The following is a 26,363-nucleotide window of genomic DNA, read 5'->3' as shown; positions in this document are numbered from 1 at the left end:
AAAAAGAAGGATACCTCCCTCACAATGTCACTAATGACCTGAACGCTGCATAGTTGGCCCTCGGTTATGATGTTTTCACCACTTCCCTGGGTCTTACTGAGATGTGCTTTACTGAATATGTCTGTTTTCTCAGGATTCCCTAAAGGATTTGCTCTGGAAGCCTATGCATCCCACAGTCCCCCACTGAAATGCCACCTCTTCCATATAGCCAGTCTGTGTCTTATCCATCAGAATGTGAGATTCTTCCCTGCCTTCCCTTTTCACATTGGTGGCACCTTCATTTGATGAAACACCACCTTTGATGAAACTGTACTTCTTCCATTAGACTGGGATCTTCTTAAAGGGAGTAATTTCATTTACTCACTTTCTCAGGGAGAAAACTTAGGCAGAGCAGAAACTTATACAGACATGGAAACAGCATAGCTGGAGTGAATCCGTGAATCAAATCTCCTTTTTGGCCATGTGAACTCTGGGCAGGTTTCTTGATTTCAGAAGGCTTCATCTGCACATAGGAAGGTCATAGCACCCATGAGGGCTGTTGTATGAGATAAATGAAAAGTAATGTACGTAAAAATGTTCATCACTGTACCTGGAACACAGTAGGTGTTTAATACATGGCAGCTCTAGCTCCAGGCATGGTATCAGTTACATGAAAGATGCTCACAAAATGTTGGCTGAATTAAACTAAAAGGGATTTAATACTTATTTATTTTCCATTGATCTGTTATATCCTACTATTGCTGATTATCAACATTTGTCACATTTTCTCCCTGGCACTTTACTACAGTGGTTTAAGAAGCATTAGGATTGTGCTTGCAATCCTATGTTGAGCTCTTTGGAAAGGAGGTGCTTTGTTGAAATCAGCAAGGCCGTGTAGGCATTCAAGGTTTTGTTATCCGATCAAATAGACTTGTCTATTTTTCCTTATTAGCAGAAAGGAGACAAAAAGAAGTTGCTTAAAAGATAATTGGCTCTTATACATAAAATTAACTGAAAGCTAAAGTTAATCTCCAAGGAAATAAACTGCAAAATTAAACAATTTGTGACCTGAGATCTTGGTGATGACAGTGACGGGAAGATCATCAAAATTCAAATTCTTTCTCTTTTCGTGGCTTTATTAGCAGGTATGAAGCTAGGTAGAAAGACTCAAAGATAAAGCAGATTCCCTGGGGCAGTGCCCTGAGTACCACCATCTACATCCCTTCCATTCAACAAGCATTTACTGACTGTCTCCTGACCACGCAGAGGTGGGCCAGGGGCCAGATGTACAGAAATTCATATCCATTGTTAATGAAAGCTTTGTAGTTGCAAGTAATGAAAGTCAGCTTGAATGGACTTAAATATAACAAAGGGACACATTATTAGTACTGAGAGTTGTCTCACAGACTTAAGGAAGGGCGTGTGTGAACTGAGCCTCTGGAAGATGAATCAGGAATTGGGAATCAGTAAGGATACTCCGGGGCTTCCCAGGTGGCTCAGTGATAAAGAATCCATCTGCCAATGCAGGAAACACAGGAGACATGAGTTTGATCCCTGGGTTTGGAAGACCCCTTGGAGAAGGAAATGGCAACCCACTCCAGAATTCTTGCTTGGAAATCCCATGGACAGAGGAGCCTGGTGGGCTATATAGTTCACGGGGTTGCAAAAGAGTGAGCAGGAGCACAAGCAAGAATACTCTACTTTCTGATCTTTCTTTCTTTCTCTCTCTCTTTCTTCTTTTCATTTTTTTTTTACAGTGTTTTTTCTCTGTGATCACATCTTCCAGAGCATCTTTTCCCTTGGCTTTTAATAAGATTGCCTTTCTATTACACATGCCAATGGCAGGAAAAGTTGGCCATCCAGAATTCTATAATCTAGCCACAAGGAAAGATTGACTCCTCTCTGCTTTGGTTCTCAATTCCCAAGGCTGGGGCTCTGATCAACACAGCTTGGACCAGGTGTCAGCATCAGGTCTGATCAGCAGGGGCCAGAGGGTCAGGTCATGTTATATAAACAAGGTCACTGTGAGGATACTGCTGTGTGGGAGAGGGCAGTCAGCTGGAGGTTCAGTCACTAAGATTGGACAGATATCTTTAAAGTTGTCTAGTCTTGATGAATGAGGCCAAGTCCCAATTCTCACACAGTCAGTGAGATAGAAAAAAAAAAAAAGAGTGTTTTTAGATGATGATATGATGGTTTTTCAGCATCAACATAGCTCAGTCTGTACTCTGGGGCTACATTTAAACTGGAGGGAAAAGACCTCATACTTATGGAGCACCTCTCTGCCAGATGGACAACTCTCCCACATCCTAGTTTCATGCTCACACATCCAGGTAGGTCTTGTCTATTCCATACTATAAATAAGGAACTTCCCAAGACTTAGTGGGGCCTGGGGCCCTCATGACAGAACCAGCATTTGGGGGTTGCATCCGTCTGCTTCTGAATTCCACACACAGTCCACAGAGGTGGAATCTGAAAGGTCTTAAAGGGAACCTGAAGTCACCCGGATCCCTTGGCTCTGTCTCCATCACTGATTAGGATGGCTTTGTCTCAGGAAGGGAGTCTGCCTTCCACTTGGGTCCCTAAGCCATAATCAAGAATCATACCGGACTCCTCCCTTTTCCTGCCTCTCCCACAGACAATCTGTGAATGAGTCCTGTCTGCCTTCCTGCAGTGTGTTTTGATTCAGCCCATTTTTTTCTGTGTGTTAATCCATGTTCCTGATCTCTTCTCTCACTTGGATCACTACCGTACCTCCCGCTTTGACTTCACCCCCTTTTACCAAAGAGCACTTGGAGAAATGGTTATAAATGCCGTCATGTACCTGCATAACGCCTTCCCCCCTCAACTCCATGGCTTTTAGATGGGCTTAGAAACAAATCCACACCCCTCACCTGACCTCCTAAAGTGACATATGCAGGAGTCCTGCCTTCCTCTTCCCTGCAGCTCCTGCCCCTCCTCCTTGGATCTGCTTCCATCACACTAGTGTCTTTCTGTTTTGTAAGCAAGCCAAGTGCATTCCCTCCTGGCATGACTGCCCTTTTCTTGATGTTCACATCTCCCTTCAAATGTCATTTCTCCAGAAATGTCTTCCTGGACCAGCCTGTCGAAATTAATTGTTCCCCACCCTGCCCCAGTCACTCTTCATCTCATCAAACTATTTTATCATCTTCATAACACTGATCGCTCTCTGGAATGATCTCGTTCATTATTTATTTATAAGCTTATTCACTTTCTTTCCTCTTCAGTTCTGAAGCTCTAGGAGAGCAGGGGCTTTTTTTCTCTTGTCCATGACTGTTGCCTGGGACCTGGGCAGGTGCTGTGTGGTGGGCATTCAACACATGTTTGTGGCGTGAATGGATGAATATTAGGCTTCCTGTGTTAGAAATCCGGGGGTGTCAGGGCTGGGCCTGTGCCCTTGCATTCATTACTGGCAATGTCGGGGGGCACTTAGTCACTGTCTGTTCCAGCACATTCCACTTAAACCCTCCATCACTGTGATTTATCTCTGAGTTTAATCAAATGTAATTTATATCGCAGCCTCCTCAGTAAATAATTGATTTGCCCTCTCTGTTGTCTTCATCACAAATACTTCTTTGTACTCTAAAGAAATCATTTAATCAGTCGATAGCATACACAGCCCTCTTGTTTAGAAGGCAGATGGAAGATAAAGCGTGAGTCTCGCTCCCACCAGAATCTTTTAGGACCAAAATAATCTCCCTTAAAAAATAGTCTGTGGGCAAGTTGGCAGCAGAGAGACTCAATTAAACCCTCTTTTTTTCTCTCTCTCCTAATGGAGATGACCCTGTGAAAGTTGTGACTACTGCAGAAGAAAGTTCTTGGCCAATTGTGGGCTGCATATGAAAATAGAAACCCTTGTTCATTTGTGATTTAATTAACCAGTGTCTGGGTCCAAAAACAGACTTTCAAAATGTTGGGTGTTTGTGCATGTGGGGTGACAACTTAAAACTGGGAGTTCAGCTGTTCTGTGCTGCGCTGTGACCTCAGCTTACTGACTAAAGCTGACTACACTGCTTCTCTCTCTGATCTTAGTCATTGGGCTTCCCATGGGCAGCATGTTCAGAGCTTACAAGGGATTCGTGTGTGATCCAAATCATAGACTTCCTTCCTTCACCCTCATTGTTTCTCCTGCTCAAAAACTCTGTGAGAGGTAAATTTTTGCTTTTGTTTTCACATTTGCACTTGTCTGTTTGAGCCCACACTTCTCTGGAGCAGAGAAGTAGGGGGAAATAATGAAACGCCATCTCTGATACATGTTGAAAGATTCCATGAAGGCATTCTCACAGGGAAAATCCATCTTCCTCCTGTCTTCAGCAGAAATTCTCAATATTGTATCTCTTCGCACTGTTTTAATTGGAAAGATCTTAACTGTCCAATGATAGGGAGTTGGTTAGATAAATTACGCCACATCTATAGGATGGGGATATTAGGCAGCCACTAAGAATCATGTTACAAAAAAATATCAATATGGAAGAAAAGACGTACTGCCCTGCCAAATGAAAGAAGCAAGCTGCAAGATGTACAGTATGAAAACATTTTTGAGAAATGTACATTTGTGTGTGTACACTTAGGAAATTTTGGAAGGTCATATCTTCAAATGCAACCATAGATATCCCTGGAAGGAATTCTGGATAATCTTGCCCTCTATTTCCTCTCTTGGATTTTCTAAGTTTTAAGATTTGAGCATGTTTGTCTTTGAAATTGTAAAGAAAAAAAAAAATTTTTTTTTAAAGAATGGAAATAGAATAAGTTTGAAAATATATCTGTTATTTTTCATTGGAAAACAAGATAGCCTTCACTTGTCATCAGCTCCCAGGGCTTTGTAGGTGTCTAGTATCTGCTATTGTGTGCATTTGCCAAAGGGAGACAAGTTGTGAACTTTAGAAAAGCAAACCCCAGTGGACCTCCCAGCTCTGGTGGTGGTGAGGATGCCCTTGGATGGGTGATCACCCAGCTGACCCCTGCAGACTCAGCTGCCCACAACAGCTTTGCCAGGGGCCTTTGAGTTGCATTTGGTGAGAGTGTTAGCTCTGGATTTGCCCTTTCGATTAGGCTTAGCCTCATGGAGTATCAAACCTGGTTACCTTATTGGGACATTCAGTGCTGCTCCTCCCACCCCCACCCCAAGCCCTCTTCCTGTTACTCTTGGGTTATTACAGACACTTGCTGACTTGCATCTCCATGTCAAGACCCCCTCTGTATCATCTATCAGAACGCTTTCTCTCAAATGCACTGATTTTGCATTGTCTTCCATCGAGTTCCCAGGAAACCAGTGGTGGAGATGGAGATTTCCTTAGGAAGCTTATTGGGGAAGTGCCTTCAGAGTCAGTTCTGATGAGGAGTGTGTGGCAGGGCTGGGCAGAGGGAGGAGCTGACCCTGATGCAGCTGCAACAGAGGCCTCAGCTGATCCCCACCATTCCACAGGGAGCTCTTGAGCTGCCTTCAGTGGCGTCCCCAGTTGAGGGTTGGGCTGTGGGCCTTTATATGCAACCCCATCTAATCAGCCAGTTATTGATTGGATGCAAGCTTTAGGGGGGCGAGGGAGTGAGATGAGTGGAACCTGGCCTTGGGTGAGGGACTGACTCTTTGCTCTCAGTTCTCTGAGAGCAGCTTATCCAAGAGCCTTCCTGGGTCAGCATGTCACCTGGGGGAGGAGTCTTCAGACCAGAAACTGGGTCTGGGAGACACACCGCATGCAGCCTGCAGTTCACAGGAAAGGAAGTGAAAATATTATCAACATATGATGTGAGCCTGGAGGTGTATGCTCTGTTAGCTGCTTCACCCATACGACTGCAAACAGTTCTTCCAGTCCTACTGCAGGAGGAACATTGTTAACTGTCTTCTGTGGAGAGATGAAATGACTTGCTCCAGGCCAGGAGACTTCGAATGACAAGTCCCCCCTAAACTCTGTTCTTTCCCTTTCATCATCTTGCCCCTCCCCACCCTTATGTGCATCATCCTGACCTGCCTTCATCCCTGCAGCCCTGCAACCGTAACAGGACCCTTTCTTTTGCAAATAACAGAAGTCAAAAATTAATTCCATGACTATGGATTCAGACCTGCCCTTCCCCTGCCTTTTGTGTCTTTCTTGCTTTTGTATTTTTGTTGTTGTTGTTAAGTGCTTTTTTTTGGTAGTTTTTTTTTAATTGGTGTAACATTGGTTTGTAACAATATATAACTTTTTCATGTGCTAAACCTTATAGTTCCATTTCTATATTCTCTACAACATGCTTACCACTAAGAGTTTCTATCCATCACCATATAGTCGATTCCATTTACCCATTTTACCCTCCCTCTAGCCCCTTCCCCTCTAGCAACCACTACTCTGTTCTCTGTATCTACCTGTTTGCCTTAAAACTTTGAATTTAACTCCATTGATTTCCCATCACTTCTGGCTCTGCCTTTTCTGACCTCTGTGGTCTTAGGCCAATCTTTACCTCTTGGAGCCTCTATTTACTCATCTGTAAGAAGGGACTAAGAATGCATGCCATGCTAGGTTGCTGTGAGGAGTAAGAGAACAGTGAAGGGGAGCATACAAATTGTATAAAGCACATTCTATGCCTCACACTGTGGCATCAGCATGAGATAAAATATTGCACACCTGGCGCTTTCCCTTACACGCGGTGGCAGCACAAACTGGCTTTACCCTCTCTGCCCCACGGCCACTAAGAAAAAGACACACGCCCAGCTATCCAAAGACCTAAGAAGTGAATGGTGTGTGACATCCTCAGGCTCTTGGTAAGCAAGTGAGAATAAAGGTAGCTGCAGATTAGAGGCCGGGATGGTTCATCCTTGAAACAGGCTCAAGTTAGGATCTACCAAACTGGTACGCCTTCATGACTCAGCAATGGAGTCAGGACTTCAGGACTCAGTAATGGAGGATTTTAGATGTCTTTTTTTTTTTTTTTTTGTTATAGATGTCTTTATAATCTTCAACCAGAAGATCTCTATTTTTTTTTTTCCTTCTCACTGCTCCTTCTTACGTGGAGATATGATTGACATTATGCCTGACTTCTGATTGGGAAACAATGCGGGGCTTGCAGTGTCACTAGCCTGATTAATAGCATCTGAGACTTTGGGCATCATGATGGGAACTTACACTTGACTTTCCAAAGTTACAAAATGCTATGTCTGTGTGTTTGGGAGAGAATATTGAAAACTCTGGATTAATGAGAGCAAGTTCCCTTACTGAGTATATCTTTATTCAGCAAGTATTTATGGAGCACCCACTCAATGTCAGGACTGTCCTAGTTGTCTGGGATGCACAGAGGACAGCAGATGGCCACGTGAGCTCTCTGGAAGCTAGCTGTCAGTCCAGTAAGGGGGATTCCTGGGCCCAGATTCTTCCTGCCACACATGCCCTCCAGCACCAGGAGCCACCACAAGCAGTACGATTCACACCCCACTCAGCATGATGTTCTCTGCAGTTGCCCTTCATGGAAACTTGAAAATGGGGTTTGAAAGAGTGCTGGCAGGAAATTGTTGGTTTAAGGGTCTGTCGGAGTGGCATGACCTGCCCAATGATTGTTTTCTTCTGTTCCTGAGCTTGTTGATGATGTCATACAATGTTTGTAATAGATTTGTTAAATGAATGCCTGGCAGAAAGAAAACAAGCACTAGTAGACCTTTGTCAGGAAAATGAAAGAAGGGCCAGTTATCTGAGCGTAAGAATTGGCTCACATACGTTTCACTAAAGGACCTGCCTTATTCGTGTGTGGTTCCTAGTCTGACTTTGCCTAGCAATCATTGGCCAAGCTTTGACAATGCAGATTGCCAGCCCCTCACATTAGAATCTGTAGAAATCTTAGTACTCTATTCTCCAGATGCCCTTTATACGGAGGTCTTTCCAAAAATACCAGAGAGGAGAATTTTTAAAGGAAATGCCTGTAGGAGTTATAGGTTGAATATTTATTTTAGTTCTTTAATTAGTTTACCTTTTAGCAGTGATGACAGCAACCATGTTCATCAAAGTGCCTTTTAACAGCCCCTTAAGTGTGTTGTTCCCCTTATTCTGCTCACTGCCCAGCTAGTTAATTACAGAAAAATCAGCATTCTCCCCTACACAGTCAGCATACATAATTTTTTGTCCATTGCAAATCAATACCTGGATAACTGCAAGACAGAATTCTAAATAAAATAAGTTGTCTCTGCTCCTGGGCCCGGAGAGTCTCCCCACAATCTGTTCTTAAATTGGACAACCTAACAAACAATAGAGCTTTCTCAGCAATGGACAGAATGATGTTGGTAGGCTGGGGGTGGGGAACTCGGAAATTTTCTTATCATCAAGATGGATGGCCTAGTAATTCAGGGAGATATGGAGGGAGAATGGCTCTGTTTAGATATTGTGTTAATAATTCATAAGGTGGTCTCCCTGTAGCCTTCAGGAAGGAACTTCCTGTTCCTGATTGCGACCTTATTCCCAGGAAACCAAAAAAAAAAAAAATCCAAAACAGCTGGGACCATTGCTTCTAAAGTGGTATGACTGCTATGGTTAGCTTTGGGCTACTGGTGCTTAATGTACAATATATTATTTGGGAAGGAGAAAGACAATAAATATTTACTGAAAGACTGCCATGTGCCTGGATGTGTGCTAAGAGCAAAATGTGTATTATCTCATCAAATCCTTCTAAATGTTCTAATTGTTGTTTACTCACTAAGTCACGTCCAGCTCTTTTGCAACCCTTTGGGCTGTAACCTGCCAGGCTCTTCTGTCCATAGAATTGAATTCTCCATGCAGGAATACTGGGGTGTGTTGCTATTTCCTTCTCCAGAAGATGTTCCTGACCCGGGGATCAAACCCTTGTCTCCTGCGTTGGCGGGCAGATTTTTGACCACTGAGCCACCAGGGAAGCAACTACGATAGTTCAGTTAAGTTCTGTTGCTCAGTTGTGTCCAACTCCTTGTGACTCCATGGACTGCAGCATGCCAGGCCTCCCTGTCCATCACCAACTCCCGGAGTTTACTCAGATTCATGTTCATTGAGTCAGTGATGCCATCCAGCCATCTCATCCTCTGTTGTCCCCTTCTCCTCCGCCCTTCAATCTTTCCCAGCATCAGGGTCTTTTCAAATGAGTCAGTTCTTTGCATCAGGAGGCCAAAGTATTGGAGTTTCAGCTTCAACATCAGTCCTTCCATTGAATATTCAGGACTGATTTCCTTTAGGATGGACTGGTTGGATCTCCTTGCAGTCCAAGAGACTCTTAAGAGTCTTCTCCAACACCACAGTACAAAAGCATCAATTCTTTGGCACTCAGCTTTCTTTATAGTCCAACTCTCATATCCATACATGACTACTGGAAAAACCATAGCCTTGACTAGATGGATCTTTGTTGGCAAAGTAACGTCTCTGCTTTCTAATATGCTGTCTAGGTTGGTCATAACTTTTCTTCCAAGGAGCAAGCATCTTTTGATTTCATAGCTGCAGTCACCACCTGCAGTGATTTTAGAGCCAAAAAAATTAAGTCTGCCACTGTTTTTACTGTTTCCCCATCTATGTGCCGTGAAATGATGGAACCAAATGCCGTGATCTTAATTTTCTGAACGTTGAGTTTAAGCCAACTTTTTCACTCTCCTCTTTCACTTTCGTCAAGAGACTCTTTAGTTCTTCTTCACTTTCTGCCATAAGGGTAGTGTCATCTGAATATCTGAGGTTATTGATATTTCTCCCAGAAATCTTGATTCCAGCTTGTGCTTCATCTAGCCCAGCATGTCTCATGATGTACTCTGCATATAAGTTAAATAAGCAGGGTGACAAGATACAGCCTTGATGTACTCCTTTTCCTATTTGGAACCAGTCTGTTGTTCCATGTCCAGTTCTAACTGTTGCTTCCTGACCTGCATACAGATTTCTCAAGAGGCAGGTCAGGTGGTCTGGTATGGCCATCTCTTTCAGAATTTTCAAGACAGTCAAAGGCTTTGGTATAGTCAATAAAGCAGAAGTAGATGTTTTTCTGGAATGTTCTTGCTTTTTCAATGATCCAGCAGATGTTGGCAATTTGATCTCTGGTTCCTCTGCCTTTTCTAAATCCAGCTTGAACATCTGGAATTTCATGGTTCACGTACTGTTGAAGCCTGGCTTGGAGAATTTTGAGTATTACTTTACTAGTGTGTGAGATGAGTGCAATTGTGCAGTAGTTTGAACATTCTTTAGTATTGCCTTTCTTTGGGATTGGAATGAAAACTGACCTTTTCCAGTCCTGTGGCCACTGCTGAGTTTTCCAAATGTGCTGGCATATTGAGTGCAGCACTTTCACAGCATCATCTTTTAGGTTTTGAAGTAGCTCAACTGGAATTCCATCACCTCCACTAGCTTTGTTGGTAGTGATGCTTCCTAAGGCCCGCTTGACTTCACATTCCAGGATGTCTGGCTCTAGGTGAGTGATCACACCATCGTGGTTATGTAGGTCATGAAGATCTTTTTTGTATAGTTCTTCTGTGTATTCTTGCCACCTCTTCTTAATATCTTCTGCTTCTGTTAGGTCCATACCATTTCTCTCCTTTATTGTGCCCATCTTTGCATGAAATGTTCCCTCGGTATCTCTAATTATCTTGTAGAGATCTCTAGTCTTTCCCATTCTATTGTTTTCCTCTATTTCTTTGCATTGATACCTGAGGAAGGCTTTCTTATTTCTCCTTGCTATTCTTTGTAACTCTGCATTCAGATTGGTATATCTTTCCTTTTCTCCTTTGCCTTTCACTTCTTTTCACAGCTATTTGTAAGGCCTCCGTGGACAACCATTTTGCCATTTTGCATTTCTTTTCCTTGGGGATGGTCTTGATCCCTGCCTCCTGTACAATGTCACGAACCTCTGTCCATAGTTCTTTAGGCACTCTGTCTATCAGACCTAATCCCTTGAGTCTATTTCTCACTTCCACTGTATAATTGTTAGGGATTCGATTTAGGTCATATCTGAGTGGTCTAGTGGTTTTCCCTACTTTCTTCAATTGAAGTCTGAATTTGGCAATAAGGAGTATCCTAGAGAGGAGTACAAATAACTGTAGCGTTCTATAGATGGAAACTAACACTCAAAAGTTAAATGACTACCCCAGAATCCCACATACACAGGTAGGCACCGAGCTCCTGTAGTGCCTTCTGACCCCAGAGTTAGGTAACCATGCCCCTCACTAGCAGTGTGGCCCTGTATTTGATACCATTGACCTCCATTCCCTTCTGTCCCCTCATCTCTCAGTGGGATGCAGTCTGCCTCCAAGGTGGTTCTGAATTTTCAATTAAATAGTTTATGATTTTGGAGCAGACACACCTGCTTTCGGATGTCATCCAGCTTCTCCCTCTTCCTTCCTCATTCCTGCCTCTTGTTACAGAATGAATGTTTGTGTCTCCTCCCCCATACCCTCCAAAATTTTATGTATTGAAGCCTTAACCTCTGATGAGATGACATTCAAAGTGGGGCCTTTTGGAGATAATTAGGTTTTGATTAGGTCGTGAGTGTGGGGCCCCGTTGGTGGGATTCATGCCTTCAGAAGAAGAGGAAGACAGAATCAGAACTCTCTCCCTTGCTCTTTCTTTCCATTGTGTGAGGATGCAGCAAGAGGGTAGCCATCTGCCAGCCAAGAAGGGGGACCCTCCCCAGGGTCAAGTATGCCAGCATGTTGCTCTTAGACTTCACAGACATCAGAACAGTGAGAAATCGATGCCTGCCATTTAAGTCACCCTGTATGTGGTATTTGGTTATAGCAGCCTGAGCTAAGACAGCTCCTTAGGTGTTTTAAGTATCTAAAAAAGAGAATTGAATATTCCACTTAACATAAGAAATGTATTGGTGTTGACCTCTGCTAGACAAAGAAGTACGGTAAACTGTCAAAAGTTAGAAGAATTCACAGCCAGACTGCCCACAGTAGAAAAAACAATCTTGGCTCTTGCGTGGGTTTCTGTGGCCATGATCATTATAATCTAGGATGCGTGGGGGAGGAAAAGAGAGAACAATCTTGGGTGTGAAATCTCGTTTATTTGGCCATTAGCCGTCCTGGGTGAACAGCCTGGAGTGGGAGACCGATTATGACTCCAGTGAATTCTGTAGGCTCTGCCTCAGTGTTGCAGGAAATGCTAATTGCCTGCTTCTTTGTGATCTAGGCTTCTGGCCAAGGGGCTTGTTTTTATTGATGTTTCTACAAGGTCACTCCCAGTGCGGGACTTCCACGCTGGGAGTGCCTTCTGCTCCAACACAGGGACGTGGTCTTCTTCCTGACAGCATCCTTGAGGCCTGCTCAAAACAGGGAGCTTACTGGGTGTCCTTGGCACTGTCTCCATCTAAATTCAGAGAGTCATTTCCTGGTTATGAGGTGAGCAGGTTGTGATGAGGTTGAGAAACGCTCTTCCCCTAATGGCATGAGGTGAAGGCGACAGTGAACTTAACTGCAGGTGTGACATTTGCTTCCTCCCATTAGGAATTTTATTCCTTGAAGATTTAGTGATCCACACTCATGAAATGGATTTGAGATAAAGTCTGTTTGGAAGGGGTTTATAGTGACCCTGTACACTTCCCCAGAGTGATCCAGACTCTGGGAATCAGTGGCCTCTTTTGAATAAATAAAAAACTGTATTCGTGTGTTCAATTATTCAGTAGAGCTGGGAACTGTGGGGCCATTCTATGCCAGGCACCATGCTACGTTCAGAGAGCACAGCCCTATCCTCAGGGATCGAAAGTGCAGAGAAGGAAACAGGCTTGAAGACAGTCATTGAGGTGCCACAGTGCTGTGACAGATGCTGTGAGGGAATTGAGTGAAAATGTGTCTGTCTGTTAGGAAAACGCCAGACTCCAGGGATACCTTGGCTAACAAATCTAACATAGTCCTGGGCTTTCTGGAGCTTTCAGAGGAGTGAGAAGGAGGAATTTAAACAGATGATTACAAATGAGATTAATTTGTTGCAAGAAGGCAGGGGGCTTATCAGGAGAGTACTGTGGCCACATCTCAGAGGGGGCCTCCCAGATAGACCTCTGGGATAGGGAATGCTGGGCACGTGGCCTTGTGCTGAGACCGCAGGTGTCAAAGGGAAGTGGGGAGGGGCTGGGGGCAGAGGGAGGATGAGGATGGGGGTGTGGTGGCTTCAAGGTCCGAAGAACAGCAGGTGCAAAACTGCAGAGACCAGCATGCATTTGCTCAGAATATGGCTCTTTGAAGAGACAGGATGAAGGCCACTGTGGCGAGAACGTGAGAAGTAAAGGGGAGGGTAGTCCAAAAATGAGGAGATGCATTCAACAGGGACCAGATTTGTAGGGGCTTTGTAGGATATATTAAGGACATTAATTTTATTTATAGTGATATATACCTATCTTAGTGCTGTATGCTCAAAAATATGTCACTGATAAGAGATGTGACTTTAAAAACTAAAAAAATTCCCGGAGACCCTGCCTCTGTGGATTTAAGCAGACCTGAGTTTAAATCTTTGCTGCAGAACTTATCGAGATGAGTCAATTTAAGCAACGTGACCTCTCTGGATTTCTGGCTCTGGATTCAAAATATGTGGACAGCATCACATTTGATGTGAAATAATAAACTGAGCTCTACAAAGTGCAACCATACAGTTCTGGCCATGGTTAGCGTCTCTAAGTGTTAGTTCTAAATGGCGAAACTTTGTTTTGAAATTCGCACTCTGAGGGCCCAGTTTGAGAAATAGCACCTCCCAGAAAATTTTCTACATAAGGTTGCTGTTTGACCCCTTTCTGTTCCTGGCAAACTTTCAGGATGACTAGTGTCTGAATCAACTCAGTCTACTGGGTCTCAGCCACTAGGTTCAGTATCTGAATGGGTGGGATTTAGGAATCCCTGTTTTTTGTGTGTATGTGGGGTGTGTGTGTGTTTTAAATGGGCGGTTCTTAATTAAACTATACTTAGAAAATGACTGCAATAATCTATTGAATTTTCCACCAGAATGTAAGCTTTATAAGTACAGGGATATTTCTATATTTTGGTCACTACTATATCTCTGGCACCTTAGAATTTATAGTGAGCAGTCACTATACACACACACACACACACACACACACACACATATATTTTTTTTGAATGTGAATAATCTATCAACCAATAAAGAATCAATGAGAGTTTTATACTTCTCCAGATATTACTACACTATTGTTACTGTTTTAATCTAATCCTCATAACAGACCATAGCATTAATAGCTCCTGTGGTCTAAAGAAAAAGCCCAAAAACTTCAGCTTGACTTCCAAAACTCTTCTTGATTAAGCCCCTCCAGCCTTTGTTAGCATCACTTGAGCTGTGTGCTTAAACACAGTACTTTGCAAGCATATTGATTGGCTCAGGCTTACCCCAGATCAATACACTAAAAATCTATGGAGTAGTATTTGAAAAAGTTGCCAAGATAATTCTAAAACATGGTTAAAAGATGTGCATATATACAATGGGATATTAGCCATTAAAAATGAAATAATGCCATTTGCAGGAACATGGATGGACCTAGAGATTATAATACTGAGGGAAGTAAGTTGGTCAGAGAAAGAGAAATACCATATGATATCACTTATATGCAGACTCCTTGGAAGGAAAGTTATGACCAACCTAGATAGCATATTAAAAAGCAGAGATATTACTTTGCCAACAAAGGTCCGTCTGGTCAAGGCTATGGTTTTTCCAGTGGTTTCCAGTGGTTTTTCACATGTATGGATGTGAGAGTTGGACTGTGAAGAAAGCTGAGCGCCAAAAAATTGATGCTTTTGAACTGTAGTGTTGGAGAAGACTCTTGAGAGTCCCTTGGACTGCAAGGAGTGATCCAACCAGTCCATCCTAAAGGAGATCAGTCCTGGGTATTCATTGGAAGGACTGATGCTGAAGCTGAAACTCCAGTAGTTTGGCCACCTCATGTGAAGAGTTGACTCATTGGAAAAGACCCTGATGCTGGGAGGGGTTGGGGGCAGGTGGAGAAGGGGACGACAGAGGATGAGATGGCTGGATGGCATCAGCAACTTGATGGGCATGAGTTTGAGTAAACTCTGGGAGTTGGTGATGGACAGGGGGGCCTGGTGTGCTGCGGTTCATGGGGTCGCAAAGAATCGGACACAACTGAACTGAACTGAACTGATATGGGGACTCTAAAAAGAAATGATACAAGTGAACTTTTTTTACCAAGCAGAAACCATTGAACGAACTTGGTAACATGGTTATCAGAAAGGAGAGGTGGGAGGAAGGAATAGGCAGTTCGGGATTGACTTTTAAATACTGCTGTATTTAAAATGGATAGCCAACAAGGACCTACAGGGAACACTGCTCAACATTATTTAACAACCTAAATGGGAAAAAAATTTGAAAAAGAACAGATACAAGTATGTGTATAACTGAGTTACTTTGCGGTATACTTGATAGTATCACAGTGTTATTAATCAACTATATTCCAATATAAAATAAAAGTTTAAATAAACAAATCCAAGCAAACAAAGAAAACATAACTAGGGTTGAGAATCACTCAGTCTAACATGAGTACTCCATGTCTTTGAATACTACCATAATCTTGATTCCTCTAGAAAACTTCTTCCTTACTTTTCTATTTGTTGAATCTCTGCTTCTTACCATCCTTTCTCAAATGTCATCTCACCTCTGCAGCGGTTGCTCATCCTCTCCCCGTCAAGCAGAAACAATTTCTCCTCCCTTCAGCTCTATGTGACATTCACAATCCTGATCATCTCAACATTTTGTAAAGCTATGTGTATCTCTTTCTGAAATGTGGCTTCCAGACCAGGAAAGAGACACGTTTCACTCACCTAGGTACCACAGGAATCTGCACAATGCCTTGCTCAAAGAGCATGCTGAGGCAGTGCAGTGTACAGATGGTGGTAATGTAATTAGGGTGACCACACAATTCATCATCCAAACTGGGCTACTTCTGAGAATAATAAGGGATGCTAGTAATAACAGTGTCAGGACATAAGGTATAAACAGGGACTGTCCCAGACACATTGGAAATATGGGAACCTAGAGAGCAGCAGCCAACACTGATTAGCTCTTACTGTTTGCCCCTCACTCTCCTGCATACTGTCTGTGTGGCATTTCATTGACCTACACAATGACCCTCTATGGGAGCAACTGTTCTTTTCTACACCGAACAGAGAAAGATGCTATGGAAGTCATGCAAAGGAGCTTACCTAAGGTAATGCAATTACGGCAGGGGTGGGAGAGCTGGGACTTGAACTCAGGTTATCTGAATCCAGAACTCGAGCTCCCCATGGAGGAACTCGGGCCTCAGAGTACAACAGGATGAGGCTCTGTTCTGAGCCCTAACTGAAATAACTTTAGTTACCTTTCTGGATTTAGTTTCTTCCTCTTGAATGATGATGGCACCTCCTTCCAGTAACCTTAGAAGATTAAATAGGACAAGATACGAGGATATCAGGCCAGGTGTATGTACTTGTGCTTGTCTTAGCGGTAAGCTATCTTGCAGTTTACAACAGGCCCCATATGACATCCACTCAAGTAACTGTGGCACAAAGTGAGAAGTAGTTAGTGCTGTGACAGGTCACAGAAGGCCCCATAGCCTAATGGTTAAAAGCATGACATTTTGCATAAAACCTGGGATCAAATTCAGCCTATCATGTTTGAATAGGCATTTCACCAAAGTGGATAGGCAAATGGGCAATGAACACATGAAAAGATGCTCAACATCAGTAGTCCTGCAGACAGTGCAAAACACAACCATGGTGAGATATCATTAAACCCCTACTGGGATGACTAAAAAGCAGTGACAAAAAGAGATGTCGGCAAGAACAGCTGGTGGAGAAATTGGAACCCTCATACTTTGTGAGATTTTTAACTGGTAGAACCACTTTGGAAAAACAGTGTGATAGTTCTTCAAAAAGTTTAACAGAGTTACTATATGACCCAGCAATTTCTCTCCTAGGTATAATCCTAAGAGAATTGAAAAATATGACTATATAAAAACTGGTACAAAAATAGTTCATTTTCATATTATTCATAACACCAAAGAAATAAAGGCCAAATGTCCACCAACTGTTGTGGTATATCCTTACAATGGAATATTATTCAGAAAGAAAAAGACAGAATAATGATACATGCTATTAGGAGAATGATCTTGAAAATGTGATGCTAAGTGAGGGAAGCCAGTCACAAAAGACCACATAATATATGATCCCGTTTGTGTGAAATGTAATTGCCTCCAGAACAGGCAAGTCCATAGAGACAGAAAGTAGATTAGTGATTTCCTCGGGTTGATGGGTTTGGGGAAGATAGGGAATAACAGCTAACAAGCACAAGGTTTCCTTCTGGGTTGATGAAAATGTTATGAAATTAGCTACCAGTGATGGCTGTCTAACTATGAATGTACTAAAACCACTGAACTATATACTTTAAAATGGTGAATTGAATGCTATAGGAATTAAATCTCAACAAAGCTGTTACCTAAAAAAATTCTGGCAATGCCCTTCACTTTGGGCATTGGTGTCATCTTCTATAAAACAGGGCTCATGACAGAGACAAATTCAAAGAGCAGATGTGAAGATTAAATAAAAGATTGCATGTAAAACTTCTGGCACAGTGACTGATATCATAAATGCTTGTAATAGATGATTTTCATTAAACACATGAGCTTTCTCTTGTCCATCCTAAAACAGAGGGTCAGCGGTACTTTCAGCAGACTAGGCTGGGGATTCATGATGACCAATGCATGAAGACTGACCCTCCCTTCAACACCTTCAAGTCATATGTGCCTCTGAAGGAATAGCCTTGTGGCTCTGATATCTGTTATTTATTTCTTAACTTATATATCTGAGACCTCGCTCAAGATGTGCTCATGAAAAATTACCCTTTTAATGGCGGAGCATTTAATGAGAAACTGGATTATCTACTGCATAAGTGCCCTTCATACAAATTAGCTTGGCCCTGGGTCCTAATCTAAATTGGACTCTCTACTTTCCTCTAAATGGCCTAATATTTTCTTATTAATCTCTGCCCTCGTTCACCTCATCTCGCTCTGCCTCCTTTTACAAAGTGTGCTCCTCAGCAGAGCTCTGTGCCCTGACAAATATTTCTTAAGGCTGTCTTTGTATCTGACTTATGGACATTTTTGGGAAATGACCTGGAGTCTGGAATGTGTATGTTCCATTTTCAAGCCATCTTTCCAGTGGCATTTTAATGCTGCCAGTGTATTAAAGATCAACAGATTTGGGCGAGGTGAGTTTTTCTATAAGTATCATCTCAAGGGCTTCCCGTGGTGACTCAGATGGTAAAGAATCTGTCTGCAGTGTGGGAGACCCAGATTTGATCCCTGGTTGGGGAAAATCCCCTGGAGAAGGGAATGGCTACGCACTCCAGTATTCTTGCTTGGAGAGTTCCATGGACAGAGGAGCCTGGCAGGCTACAGTCCATAGGGTCACAAAGAGTTGGACATGACTGAGTGACTGACACTTTTATAGGGAGGTCGGATAGATGAGAAACAATTAGTCATTATAATTAAGGAACAAGCTTGAAGACACAGAACATAAGCAAACCACAGGCATGGGCTCTGGCATCAGACAGATCTGGGTGCAGGTCCCACTCAGTGAGTTTGTACAAGTTACTTGGCCTCTCAGACCTTCAATTCAGATCCTCGTCTATAATATCTGAGTAACAGTACCTATCTCTAGGATTATTTTAAGGACTAAACAAATTGATGCATATAATGTGCTGTACATAACATGATAAATACTCCCTGGTATTGCCATTATAGTTAAACATTAGAGGAAGTTCCAGATAGTCAAAGAAATGTCATTAGTGATTGAAATAGTGTCAGGAATTGAAGAAAGAGTAAGATAAACTTCCCAAGAAATAGATCAAAGCATAGGCCACACCTACTGAATATTGTTTAACAATGCGGGGAAAGGTAACCTGCAGTGCCCACAGCTAGATGTCAGTATAGGGTGTATCATGGCAAATGTTATTCTTTTTGTTCTTAGCTTTACTCTCTGACATCTGCCCTTACTGATCCCAGAGGCTTAATTTTTACATTGATTACACATTCAGACAAATCATCTATGTGTTATATTTGCTTAATGGAATTAATTCAGAGACGTCAATATACCAGGAGTCAGCAAGAGTGCAGTGGGAAAAATACCAAGTGGGATTTGTGGACGACAGGTCCAGGACTAACTCCGCGGACACCCCTTCTCTGTGCTCTCCTGCTCTCAGAATTGTATCTTCTAGGTGCTTCTTTTACTGAGCTGATAACAGGGGTGGCAGCTACCGTGTATAGAGAACTTACCATATGAACCCATGCTATTCACATGCTATCTCATGTAAGTTACTGTTCATAATGACTCTGAAAGAGAATATTTAATCTTCACTCAATAGTTAGGGGATGGAGGATCAGCAGACAGTTTAGTTGACTTATAAGTGAGAGCCATGATTTTACATGAGGATGTCTGGCTATAAAGCTTCTGCCTTCTTATATACCTAGCATAACACACTACACATTTTTGTTTGCAGTCATCAAAAACTTGAGCCTCTAGGGGCATAGACTTTTCTCATTCATCTCTTGCCAGTGAGTAATAGCATCTGGCACAGAGATGATGCTCAGTAAGGGATGAATGAATAAATGAATGAAATGCATACCATGTTCTGTCAATAGAAAAGCATCACACAGTGGTTAGCTATTACTGTTTTTTTGTTTTTTTTCTGTTTTAAGTATGTCCTCAAATAATTCTCAGCTACACTTAATGGAAGGGCCTCAATATGTGCATCATGTAGGTAGAGAGAAATTGGCTGAATTATCTCTGATATCCTCAGCTCTAAATTTTCAGCTGATAAAAGAAGGCATGATGGAGGAGGTATCAGAAGCTGAAGTTCATGATGTTCCAGGAGATGAATATCAGAAGTCTACGGCATTCCAGGCTTAAGGACTGCATGATTGGGACTTCCCTAGTGGTCCAGTGGCTGAGACTCTGTGCAGGGGTACAGGTTTGATCCCTGATCAGGGAACTAAGGTCCCATATGTGACCCCCCCACAAAAAAAAGAAAAAAGAACCACATGAGCAATGCCCCAACCTATGACTCCTCTGAGGGACATTTGATGAAGTTAGAGATTTAAATTCCTATATATTCTGTTTCTTCTGACTGTGTGAATATGGACAAGCTATTTGAATTCCGTGACCTTCATCTGGGAGCTGGATATGGTTGAGTTGTGAAGAGTGGAAATAAAGTTTATAAAACATCTCACAAGAAACACATACTCTGTTCACAATAACATTACTGTCTTTATTTTATGTGGATGTGTTTGAACTTCTGGTTGATGTGTCTTAGCAAAATATTATGCTAATAATTACTGGGAAATCCCACTGCAAGGTATGGGGGCACCGTACCAAGGAGTGTGGAAGCTTATTTCTGTACACACATGAGTTAGCAGAAGAGATATTGTAAAACCATTCTTTGATAATTGACCCTGGGTCATTACTTGATACAAAACAATTACTCTGGAGCCTCGTTATAAAACGGCCCATAGAATTGGGTGTAAGGAGGGTCTTGGACCCCGGCCAAAGTCATTTTAAATGCTGGAAATACCAGAGAGACTCAGGGCTAATACTATTCTAACAAGAGTGTCAGACGTAAACTTGTAGTGTGTAATGATCATTTGTTGACAATCTAGTGTGCATCAGACTCCATATTGGGTATTTTACATGTGTTATCTGGCTTTTTTTATCTTAATGCCACTTTGTGGTTGGTTACTTTTAATAGTTTTCTTTGTTTCTGTCTGAGAAAACACAATTTTAGAGAAAATTATGTAATCTGCCTGAGGATTTGGAAGGATAGAGCCAGAATTTGCATCCAGGAGTGTCATCATTCTTTTGTACGTGATCCAATGATTTGACTTTCCTTGAATTTAGGTAAACCAGAGAACCAGTCTTGGAGCTGTGGATATTTAAAGTTAGTGGGACCTGAATACCTACATATCCGAATCCTGCTTTTCTTTCTTTTTAGGTCAGGATCGCAGTGAAGCCACTTTGATAAAGAGGTTTAAAGGTGAAGGGGTCCGGTACAAGGCCAAACTGATTGGAATTGATGAGGTTTCCGCAGCTCGGGGAGACAAGTTATGCCAAGACTCGATGATGAAGCTCAAGGTACTGTGCTAGCATTTTATTTTAAACAGTGTACATTTGATATGACCGAGAGGGAAAAATGATTACAATTACTCTGGTAAACGTATTTTTATTCATTCACATACTGGTATACTACCTAGTATACTGATGACTCACTGCATTTATATATTGGGAGGATATGTCACTTGTTTAGCAAATATTTATTAAGCATCTCCTATATGGATGTGTTTCACTACTCCCTGTTTTGCAGTTATTAATATGATAAAAACATATCACATTTTACTCAATTGTATCTTCATTGTGTGGCTTCAACAAAAACAAAAGTACAAAATCATCAAATCCTACAGTCACTGAGATTATGTAGATTTTTCCACTTTATTTTTAATATCTTTTCTATATTCTACCATATGATGAATACAGTAAAAGATTTATGTTAATAAAATGATTTTATTCATCCTTGTAATTTTTTTAAAATTTAATTGGAGGCTAATTACTTTATAATGTTGTAGTGCTTTTTGCCATACGCTGACATGAATCAGCCATAGGTGTACATGTGTTCCCCATCCTGAAGCCCCCTCCCACCTCCCTCCCCATCCCATCCCTCAGGGTCGTCCCAGTGCACCAGCCCTGAGCGCCCTGTCTCACACATCAACCCTGGACTGGTGATCTCTTTCACATATGATAATATACATGTTTCAGTGCTGTTCTCTCAAATCATCCCACCCTCGCCTTCTCCCACAGAGTCCAAAAGTCTGTTCTTTACATCTGTGTCTCTTTTGCTGTCTCACATATAGGGTCATCGTTACCATCTTTCTAAATTCCACATATATGCATTAATATACTGTATTGGTGTTTTTCTTTCTGACTTACTTCACTCTGTATAACAGAGGCCAGTTTCAGTTACCTCATTAGAACTGATTCAAATGCAGTCTTTTCAATAGCTGAGTAATATTCCATTGTGTATATGTACCATAGCTTTCTTATCCATTCATCTGCCGATAGACATCCAGGTTGCTTTCATGTCCCGGCTATTATAAACAGTGCTGCGATGAACACTGGGCTACATGTGTCTCTTTCAATTCTGGTTTCCTCGGTGTGTGTGCCCAGCAGTGGGATTGCTGGGTCATATGGCAGTTCTATGTCCAGTTTTTTAAGAAATCTCCACACTGTTCTCCATAGTGGCTGTACTAGTTTGCATTCCCACAAACAGTGTAAGACGGTTCCCTTTCCTCTGCACCCTCTCCAGCATTTATTGTTTGTAGACTTTTTGATAGCAGACATTCTGACCAGCGTGAGATGGTATCTCATTGTGGTTTTAATTTGCATTTCTCTGATAATGAGTGATGTTGAACATCTTTTCATGTGTTTGTTAGCCATCTGTATGTCTTCTTTGGAGAAATGTCTGTTTAATTCTTTGACCCATTTTTTGATTGGGTCATTTATTTTTTTGGTATGGAGCTGCTTGAGCTGCTTGTATATTTTTGAGATTAATTCTTTGTCAGTTGCTTCATTTTGTATTATTTTCTCCCATTCTGAAGCCTGTCTTTTCCCCTTGCTTGTAGTTTCTTTCGTTGTACAGAAGCTTTTAAGTGTAATTAGGTCTCATTTGTTTATTTTTGCTTTTATTTCCATTATTCTTGGAGGTAGGTCTCCTTGTAATTTTTATTAATATTCCCCACATACCTTATAATAAAGGGAAAATATTTTTTAAGTGATGTGTAATATTGGTATTTGGAGATAGCACAAAGAGATTTCTGATTTTAAATGCTTTAAAGAAGCCTTTTCTTTGAGAAATCTAAGAACTTGGGAAAAATTTTAATATACAAAATAAGAAAATTATATTATTAAGTAGCCTTTAAAAACATACAAAATCATGTATTGTCTGTTCCCAGATTCCAGTCTCCATGTAGTCTATGCTTATTTTTTAAAAAGTAATAAAAAATATTAGAAAAATTATTTAACAAGAAATCTCTAAGTATCATATACATTTAAGATCTATAATTTAATTTTTTTATTATAGAATTCAAAACAATGCTCTGTAAAAAGTTTGAAAATACAGAGAAGTGTAAGAGGGGAAATTAACTTACAATCGCACTACACAAAGAAAATCAGTATCAACATTTTTGTGTTATTAACAATCTATGTATTTTTATATACATTTTTGTATATATATGTGAATCATATGCATATATGTAGTGTAATTGGAATGACCATTTATAACTTCATATCTTGTTTTCTTCCTTACCTAATAATATACATCATGTACATTTTTTTCATATTTTCTAATAGTCCCTGAGGATACAACTTGGTCAATATAATTTTTTTAATGTAAGAAAAAGGGAAGGAAAAAAAGGCTGGCCAAGTTCCTAGTAATATTATATAGAACAGTGTCTATAAAACGACTTCTCCTTTTCTTTGATAAATGCTTAATAAGGCACAGTTATTATTTTTGTTTATATTGTACACATTTTCTCAATGGTTTATTTTAACATGTGTATCAGATTCTAAGACTCCTTGTAGTCTAGCTATAAGAATCATTCTTTTTAAAAACTCTTAATTTTCTAAACTGCGTATCCGTTACTTTCTTTTCATTTTTTTAAGCTCTTACATAGCAAATTTTATTTTAATAGTTATAAATCTACCAGAAGGTATACCAGAAAATGTATAAAAGATGTTAAAATCACAAGTTCACAGATTGCCTCCTTGGAAGAGGTTAATGTCTCTTTTTATGAAAAGAATAATTAAATGATGTTATGAGATTTTAGGACAGTCTAATAATGAGCCCCCTTCTTCTGCCAAATTCAAATCTGGGTGATAAGTAGACAAAGGAGTCCAACAGGAAGAATTCTAAATTTCAGCTTTATGACTGATAAATGCTGGTCTGGAAGACATGATACAGGTACACAGCCACAAGGCATCCTTGAAGGAGACAGGCTGTTCCAGTGGGTCTGTGGGACAGTTGGCTAATTGCAGCCTTCCCTGTTCAGCCCCACTGCCCTAATGCAGCCCTGTGACCCATGTATGAGATCACTTCAGAACTCACCCTCTCTACCAGCAGGTGGATTTCAGAGAGAGAACCCAGAGGAGACAGTGCCATGCCTGCCTCCCCATGGAGACTCTAATCAAGGATGGGGATAAAGGCCAGCACCTTAATTCTTGGTGAAGTTGGTCCTTACTGAGTATGAGGCCAGGCAGGTGGAGATGTGCTTTTGACAAATATGAATTAAAAGACATCAAGATAGTCTCCAGTGACTGGTTCCCATCCAGATTTCAAGTCTGCTGAGGACAAGAAAAAGGCTGATGCATCCTCACCCAGCATCCCGATAGATAGCATTCACGAGGCACGGGTCATAGAGCACCCCATCTGCCATCTGCCTTCATAGAAGCATAGACGTATCAGCGGGCGTGAGGCAGGAGTTGGCTTGTGTGCCCTGAAATTCTCCCTAAAGATTAACATTCACACAGGCTGGTTAACAATCACCAGCCTGGTGATGATTGCCAAGCTCCTGTGTGTGTGTGTGTGTGTGTGTGTGTGTGTGTGTCTGTCTGTCTGTCTGTCTGTCTGTCTGTCTTGGTTACCTGCAGTAAAGTGCCCCACCTGTCACCCCTTGTAACCAAGTGGTCCCCAAACCCCTGAGGCTTGGTCTGACCATGACACACTCCTGGCAGATGCTCTGAACTTGTAGAGGGTTCTTGGTTTCCAGACAACTGTCTCTTATTATTTGCAAGTTGCAGAGAAGAATGTTGACATTTCCGCTCCCTGTGGTGTTTCTTTAGGAAGCACAGAAACATAAATGATCGATTCTCCATTTGGCCTCCTGCCCAGGAAAGAAAGACAAAGAAGTAAAAAATGTCTGTTAGCCTTGCAAAAAGGCCCACTTGTTCATGTCAGGCCATATGAGAAATTAAAAAAAAAAAAAATTCTGTTTTTCTTTGCTAGACTCTCTGACGCTGGTTCCTGTTGTAGAGGTTTTTCTCTTGGGTTATAGAGATTTAAGAGGGGATTCGTAAATGTGAGTTTGCGTGAGCCATTGCCTGTCCACCAGCGAAGCCTCATTGTCATTGTATTTTAGTTTAGTCAACAGCACTTTTATATATATTATCTCTTTTGATCTTGTGAGGTAGCTTTTAGCCTTCTTGTTTGTAAGTAAGAAATCTGAGGCTCACGGAAGTTATAGGATTTGCCCCAGAGCCTTCATTTTAATCTGGATTAAGCCCAGAATTCAAACCAAGATCTCCAGATGTCTCGTGTTTGATAGGATATTGTTAAGTGCTTCCTTCTATTTGGTTTTGTATCTGCACTGAAATCTATCTTGGTTGCCTAGCTAGATTTTTGAACCCCTACACGTAAGCTACTACTCAGTAACCCCACATCATTAACTTACAAAGTATTCACCTCTCAGAGGTATTGGGCAAAATGGTGTCTCATAAAGACAGTGCCTGGAGGACTGATTGCAGAGCCCGAGGTGAATCTATTAGTCAAGGTCCTATAGGAAATAGTCACCCCGGCTAGGTCAGATGAGGACACTTTAATGAAAGAGAGACTCGTGCAGGGTAGGCCAGGTTAAGTTAGCAAAAACTAGAAACAGAGGGAAGCTGTTCCCACCCCAAGGAGAGATATATTAACTGGAACCCAGGGAGGGTGGGGTTGAGGAGGAAGTCTCCTCGCCATGCAAAAATATAGCTGCTGCTGGAGATTGTAGAACAGGGATGGGAAGAAAGCAGAAAGAAATACCTGGACCTCTTTCTTTCCCCCACTCTGACCTCCTGTCTGTGTCTTCCTTGGTGGAATCCAAGGGACAGGATGCTCAGAGGACCTGAAAGTGCAGAGCTTAGGGGCCAGTCTCTGGGTTAAAGTGAGGAAGATATCTCTACCCCCTTCTTAACTGGGAAAAAGTGAAACTTATGATCAGTTTTCCCCCAGAAACTGTACAGCTGATTTAATTCCTAGCGCTGTTCATGCAGCTTTCTGGAATAGCATTCTAGATTTATGCTAGGCCTGCAGCCTGTTATGTGGGCTCACCTGCTTGACCTGTTCCCTGGAGGGGAACAGCCATCCCATCACGCGCATGCACCCTGCTGCGTGAGGTCTCAGTTCCTTCCAGTGCAGCATCTTATTGGACCCTCATGGCAATCCTGCCGGGTGTGCCTGACCCCATCTGTGTGTATACATTCCTCCAATAAGATGCTGCCTCGGTATGACTCCCTCAGAGATGCCTGCATCAGTCATTCCACACAGTGCCCGGCGTGTGACATTGCTTTACAGTCTCAGGATTGGTACCAGTGGTGATGGTCAGTCAACTTTGCT

At 41.8% G+C, this 26,363-nt stretch overlaps 1 protein-coding gene across 2 annotated transcripts in view; it reads left to right on the top strand.

Moving 5' to 3' along the window:
• DAB1 (DAB adaptor protein 1) overlaps positions 1-26,363 on the top strand; it is a 451,862-nt gene that overhangs the window by 275,683 nt on the left and 149,816 nt on the right. For both annotated transcript variants that reach the window (XM_043461149.1, XM_043461147.1), the window contains exon 3: positions 20,937-21,076. In XM_043461149.1, coding sequence (XP_043317084.1) covers positions 20,937-21,076 — 140 coding nt within the window. The remainder of the gene's footprint in view (positions 1-20,936; positions 21,077-26,363) is intronic.

The sequence above is a fragment of the Cervus canadensis genome, chromosome 2 (assembly GCF_019320065.1).
Source record: "Cervus canadensis isolate Bull #8, Minnesota chromosome 2, ASM1932006v1, whole genome shotgun sequence".
Lineage (NCBI taxonomy): Eukaryota > Metazoa > Chordata > Mammalia > Artiodactyla > Cervidae > Cervus > Cervus canadensis.
Note: the sequence above shows the minus strand (reverse complement) of the source record. Positions and strands in the feature narration are given on the sequence as shown.